This window comes from Austrofundulus limnaeus, unplaced genomic scaffold (genome assembly GCF_001266775.1).
Source record: "Austrofundulus limnaeus strain Quisiro unplaced genomic scaffold, Austrofundulus_limnaeus-1.0 Scaffold415, whole genome shotgun sequence".
Classification (NCBI taxonomy): domain Eukaryota; kingdom Metazoa; phylum Chordata; class Actinopteri; order Cyprinodontiformes; family Rivulidae; genus Austrofundulus; species Austrofundulus limnaeus.
This window is the reverse complement of record NW_013952817.1, coordinates 244,693-251,215: the sequence shown is the minus strand read 5'-3', so window position 1 is coordinate 251,215 and position 6,523 is coordinate 244,693. Positions and strand designations below refer to the sequence as shown.

General features: G+C 38.7%; 2 protein-coding genes across 2 annotated transcripts in view; one reads left to right on the top strand and one right to left on the bottom strand.

The window, feature by feature from the left end:
- Window positions 1-2,244, bottom strand: part of alg3 (ALG3 alpha-1,3- mannosyltransferase) — a 7,095-nt gene extending 4,851 nt beyond the window's left edge. Inside the window, exons 1-4 of the mRNA XM_014024270.1 lie at window positions 1,995-2,244; window positions 490-589; window positions 256-403; window positions 12-172 (exon numbers count right to left, since the gene is read on the bottom strand). Of these exons, the coding sequence (XP_013879724.1) occupies window positions 12-172; window positions 256-403; window positions 490-589; window positions 1,995-2,175 (590 nt within the window). The 5' untranslated portion in view covers window positions 2,176-2,244. The remainder of the gene's footprint in view (window positions 1-11; window positions 173-255; window positions 404-489; window positions 590-1,994) is intronic.
- mul2 (mitochondrial E3 ubiquitin protein ligase 2) lies at window positions 2,200-4,867 on the top strand. Its single transcript, XM_014024271.1, has 6 exons — window positions 2,200-2,293; window positions 2,848-2,969; window positions 3,314-3,401; window positions 3,511-3,631; window positions 3,721-3,952; window positions 4,071-4,867. Exons 2-6 carry the CDS (start codon window positions 2,853-2,855, stop codon window positions 4,578-4,580), a joined length of 1,068 nt encoding a protein of 355 aa, XP_013879725.1. The 5' UTR covers window positions 2,200-2,293; window positions 2,848-2,852; the 3' UTR covers window positions 4,581-4,867.
- Window positions 4,868-6,523: the final 1,656 nt, after the last annotated feature.

The following is a 6,523-nucleotide window of genomic DNA, read 5'->3' as shown; positions in this document are numbered from 1 at the left end:
GTCACACTTGCCTGTAGAGGCCACAGCCCAGGGTCCAGTACCCATCCATGAAGAGGTTGACGGCTGCGAACAGAAGCATCATAGCCACCGGATCGTTAAAGAGACGGAGCACGAAGATGGAGTGGATCCGATACGAGGCACAACACACAAAGAAGAACACATACGGTGGAACCTGGAAAATTTCAATAGACGAATAAATACGCCAAAACATAAAAAACAAAACAAAAACATTCAGATAAGAAAAACAGACTTRACCTTCTTTGTGCGGTTGTAAATCCTGAAGACAAGCAGCAGTGTAACGAGGTAGAAACCTGCAAAAATGTACTGGCCCAACCTAATGTTCACCCCATGGTTTGTAAGGTAATACAGAGCTGTGAAGATGTACACAAACCCAGCTGGATACCTGCAACAACAGGAGGGCTGATCAATCCAAGAGGTCTGCATAAAAGSTATGCAAGTCAATCACAATTAAAAACTTGTAGAACTCACACCAASGGGCCGGTGTCTCCTTTTAGCTGGGTGTAGTCGTAGGTACCGTTTATGACCCCCTCCACCTCATCCATGTAAGCTTTCCAGTCAATCTCGGTGTCTGCAGTGAATGATATGATTCTTACTGATAACTGGAGAACAAAAACTTCGCTTCAAACAGCACACACTAAATATAAAATAAACACTTTAAAAAATAAATCCTGGTGTCATAATTCTCGTCTCCTTAAACAAAATCGAACAGAAGATGATAAAGCTGATTGCAGCAGTGGGAAAATATGTGAAACGCRTCATCTTTTTATTTGCACTATATCTAAATTAAGGAAAAGTAAATTATTTATCTTAGCACRTGTTAGCGTATTCATTTTACATTAGTATAATTTGAGAATACTGTACTCTCATTTACACTTGTTCAAATACATTTTTCTGCAATAATGATAACCACAGGCCATAGTCCTCGTAGCAGAGTGTATACATTATAAAACCACACTATTATAATATRCTCAGCTAATAACGAGTCACTTGTMTTTTTATTTTGCACCCAAGCAAGCATTTTTAAAATCTGTAAACAAGTTTCTCAGCTATAATTATAATTATGCAAATTTCTGAACTTCTTATTGTGAAAATTAGCTGTTTTGTTTTCAGCTATGTTAGTATTTTCAGGGCAATGTTGTTATCAAGAAATAAGTTGCACGTTAAATCTAATGACTGACTGAGGAAGTATAGAAACATAAAAACGCTTCCAAACTCAAGGAATGAAAAAGTTTTCTAAATGTAACAATTAACCAAATAATCTCTGACTGGATCATCAGGTACTTTATTCTGTCACAATTTATTAGAAGTTCATTAATAAAATGAATGATATAAACAACAACACTAATCTGTATATAAAATAGTATTTCAGGATCATACTTTTATTGTAATACACTTGTCCACTTTCTTATTTTTTATGCATTGTCAAGGCAATGACAAGCATTGTCAAGTGGAACATTTCAAAGCCTTTACAAAAAATAAACAAACAAACATACAGACAAACAAACAAACTGGAGAACTATTGATCAGGACCACTTTAAACATTACAAAAATGTCTGGCTGCTTTATTATGGTAAAAGTTTCCATATGTTATGGCTTTATTTTTTAAAGAAAATAGTTTAAACTTTATAATAAATTTGCACAAATGAAGTTAGTGCTGGAAGTTTTACAACAACCTTAGTATTTGACATGCTACCCATGTAGCATAAATTGCTAGTGTTGTATAGTTATAAAACATTGTTCACTGCTGRAGAAGCGAGTGAACATTTGGTTCTGTCGGAATATTTAAAATCAAACTGCTGGCAAAGCAAACCTTTCCGTTTAACACGGAAACAGAACAAGTTATTGTGGTCAGAGTGACATCTGTCAGTTCCCTGACAGGTGGTAGCTTGCTAACGCTAGCTAGTTAGCATTTGAATGCATTTAAAACAGTGGCAAAACACCGGAGCGTGCTAACTAGCAGCCCGGCTACTTACACGCTACTTTCTGTATGACCCACAGGTTGATTCCGATCTCCAGGAACCACAACGCAGAAACAACTAGTAACGTGTACTCCGTCTTGAACAACACTAAATGTTTGTCCTGCCACAGCGACTGAAACTTCCCCCACATTGGGGATGGGGAAGCCGGACTCTTTCTTCGCACGCCTCCTGCCATCTCTGGTGGGAGACAGACCGGAGAAGACAAACGTGGAAGCTTTAGAAGAGCGTAATGGGCATGCGCGGCGTCACGTGACACAAGCAAACCTTAGCTTGAGGTGTCCTGTCTGTTTCAGGTAGGAAAAAGAGAAACTTTCAATCAATTTAATTGATATTTAAACACTCAGTCTATTTAAACTCGCATTTATTACAATGGCTCATAACGCTAACTAATGTGAGGTTGTCACAATGTGTAGATTTAATTATTATTTACCTTAATAGCATCGGTAGGCTAACAGCTAACTTACTAAACAAAATAATAATAAGATAACCTTTAYCCCAACAGTGCTAAAGAGTAGGTTCTTAGGCAGTATAGTTAATTCAAGAATATATTATGGTTTGATTACGCTTGATTCACAGAATCGTTCTCTGAATTTACATACTGATACTTTATCAAATTAAGTAAGTATACATGTTTTTGTTATTTGCATTATTGTTTAGGGAAAAGGACAATGTTCTAGGAAGTTGTATAGCTTTCTGTTACTTGTTTAACACGTTTTTTAGCTCTGTGCAACTATCTGTTTGGAAGATGTCACACTGAGTGAGTGGGCTCTTTTTCTTTGGAGACAATTAATGGATTATAATAATAATAATAAAATTRTGTTGTATGTGCTTCTCTGTCTGGCTTTAGAGGGTATGGATGGAGTTCCTGTGACCTTAACAGGGGCCGTTTGTTTTGGTGCCAGCCTTGCCTTATCGAGCTTGTTCTACTATTGGTATAAGAAGAGCCAGACAACTGTCAACAAACTTCAAGTTTGTATCCTTTTGCATAGTATTTTTCAAAATTGCCTGTTTTCATCTTGTGTGAATGCTAATACAGATTCTTTCAATTCAAATGTTTAGTCTAAATAGAGCACTGATGTGTTGTAGAAAAAACTCACTAAAACAGATGATATAAAGTTAAAACTTGTAAAAACTTAGAAACTAGAGCTATATTTAGTCTTCTCCCTCTTTTGCTGTGTTGTACAAAAGAAAAGTCTTTGGGAGGCTACTCTTAAAAATGTCCGTCCAGCATTTTGTGCAGTGTCAACTTAGAAATTTTTGTATTTGCTGCTTAGTACTTCCTATTTTTAACGATCTTTATGTCGTGTTCTCAGAGTGCTCCACGTTTCACTGTCGATAAAAAACTGACAGAGCTTCTGAGTGTTACACCAGGGTCGTGTCTACAGTATGTTGTCATTGAAGGTAATCAGAATTTCTTTGCTTTGACACAAGAGCTGTCATTTTTTTTAATGTAATGTACATCACCTATGCTTCTCATTCCTGCCACCGTTTATTTGTACGAATGTTACAGGTACTGTGATGAGTGAACAAGAACGTTTGGCGAGTCAGTTTCACAAAGAAATCTTTGGCGTGTTGCAAAAGTTCACATTAAAAGAGCACAGGCTGGTGTGGAGCGGTGTTTCGCGTACATGGTGAGAACAGCGTTAGCGTCAGATATTTTACAAGCCTGTATTTTTGTTATTGCATGTGTGTTATTGTGTTTTTTTTATATTCATTGCAGGCTGGATGCAGAGCAAACCTTGCACCAAAGGGTGAACATGATGCCCTTTATATTGGTTGGATTAGACAAGACTTCAGTCAAAGTTCTGAACCCTCTGGAAGCAGCTGGAACGTACACAGAGGTCATCTATGAGAAATTTACCCCTGCCAGTTACGGTTTCGGAGACCTTATTGGACAGTTTGTCAGCGGGGTAAAAACTAAAGGTCACCTGGAGATCGAGGAAATGCTCAAAGTCAGTTGTTAGATGAGCTCTTTAACTGAATTCAATCAATCATTCAATAAATATTTGTCACTGTGAATGTTATCATAGCACTGATAACCCATTGTGCATATATTAAACTCTTTTATAGGTGGGCACGACTCTTACTGGTGTTGGCGAGTTGAGATTAGATGCAGACGGCTCTTTGAGTCTCCGACCCCCCTCTGATGGTCCCCAGTACTTCCTGAGCCTGACAGACTTCGACACCCTGTGCAAGCAGAATCACAGCATAGCTGTTTGGTGGAAGACGCTGGCTATTGCCTCCGCTTTGGTGGGAGCAGCCATCCTCCTCTGGGCCGGTCTGCGCTACTACCGTTCCCTGGACCRCCGCCGGCAGCAGGAGCAAGAAGCAGAGGAGTTCGGAAGATTACGATCTGAACTCGCAAGACGACGCGCTAACGAAGCGAGAGCTGACGGCTCCGCAGCTGGAGAGAACCCAGAGAATGTCTGTGTGGTTTGTCTCGACCAGCCGCGAGACATCGTCCTSTTGAACTGTGGACACATATGCTGCTGTCACACCTGCTTCCTGGCTCTGCCGCAGCGAAAATGTCCCATCTGTAGACAGATGATTGTCAGAGTGTTGCCTGTTTATCATCTATGAGGCATCTGTGTGACTGCAGTGGACTCAGACGCCACACAAACTGTGCCTCCTTGCTTTATAGGGTTTAAAGTTGCCACCCTTTGAATTTATAACCTCAGTAAAAKATATTGGCACCAACAGTTCTTGCTCATCCATTCTAGAAATTGATATAAGGGTTAATTAATGATGAAATGAGATATAATAAAAGTAGGTTTTATTTTAAAGAAAGTGGCTGCTAATTTGTCAGTGACAAAACTGTACTGTATGTGTTTTTTATAAATAAATAAAAACTCGTTGACAGCACCCAATGTCTAAAAAGACCTCAGTCATTTTTATGGCACTTGTAACCAGCAGCAGGCGGATAGTGACACCAGATAAAAGCCAGCTCTAAAAGTATTTTCAGCAGCGGCACACAGCATAAAGCTAACAGATACAAGTGAATGAGCTAAAGGCTCGTGTTAAGATGAAACGTATGCAGGCAGATCGCTCAGGATCCTGAAAATCTTCCTCAGCTAGSCTGAGGTTTCAGTTTGATACATACTTTAAACAAAGCTACAGATCAGAGGTTAAATACATAATATAAAAAAGCCACTGATGATGAAGAAGCTAAGATACTAATATTCAGATATTCAGTTCTGCTTTCTACTGAAGTGGCGCAAAAAAAAAGCAGCTGCAGCTCAGAGGTTAAATATCTGTGGCAATCCCAGAGATCTTGGTAAAAAAAAATGTTGCTAGTTGATCAGACACAAATGGCTTAAAACAGAATATTAYGCTCTTGTCTTGAGGACAGATTTGTAATGATTAAAAACAAAAGATGACCAGAAATGCTGGCCCTACCATTAGGTGTCTATCTTCACTTATAATGCTGATCTTGTTCTGACAGMGTGGGGTGGAGTTTCTCATCACTGTGTTAAGCTGAAGTTTTTTGCTCATTTCAACAATTTGGTTCAAATGAAAATTTCTCCACTGTTTAAAAGCTATTTAGACGTTATTTATGTTTATTATCCCACACTGCTGAAGGATAAGATGGAAAGACAATGCATCTGTTTATCTGTACAATTAGCAAAGTATCTCGTAAATCACTGAATTTTACTGAAACCTTCAGAAATGGTTACATTTCGCAACCAACCCAATGCAAGATGGCTGCTACAGATATTCAAACTTAGCCTTCACAAAATGGCACAAACAATGAATTTCACAAACTATTTTAAAAAGTGTTGCGTTAGTAGTTTGATCGTTCACCAAACRCTAACAGATTACGCAAGATCACCTGAGATATAGATTCTCAGTCATCCAGGACGCAGTAAATCCAAAAAAATGAGTTTAAAAACAAAACAACTCTTTGATTCTGTGGTTGAAGATGTTTCACTTCCCATCTGAAAAACTCAGTTATGAAAACTAGATTTACATGCAGATTAAACTACCCCACCCCACCAGCGGAGAGTCGGGTCTTTGTTTGCCTGGCATACAAGAGAAAYGATTTGGTCCCAAACATTAAGACGTGATTACAGGGAAACTGACTGGGTATCAGGCTCAGTGCTGCTGTAAGATGTAGAAAGTTATAATCTGACCCCACCTAGTTTTTCCTCATTTGACGTCAACGGCTTCCTTTACCTCTCTCCCAAACCATCTGCCTTCTMTGTCCAAAACAGAAGGAACGTTAGGCCTTTGTTTGTTTTGCGGAGATCTATAATGTGTCAAAGTCATTTGTATCCTGAGAGCATTGTAACCAGGCCAAAGCAGAACAGATGGAGACTAATGTGTATTTAAATAAGAACGGCACAGCTCTAGTTCTGCAGAGATAAGTTCTGATGAATCTTTGAAAATCCTGACACATCATGCCCCTGTGTGCTTTTGCTCCATGCAGTAGAGCTTTCTTTCTTTCTTTCTTTCTTTCTTTCTTTCTTTCTTTCTTTCTTTCTTTCTTTCTTTCTTTCTTTCTTTCTTTCTTTCTTTCTTTCTTT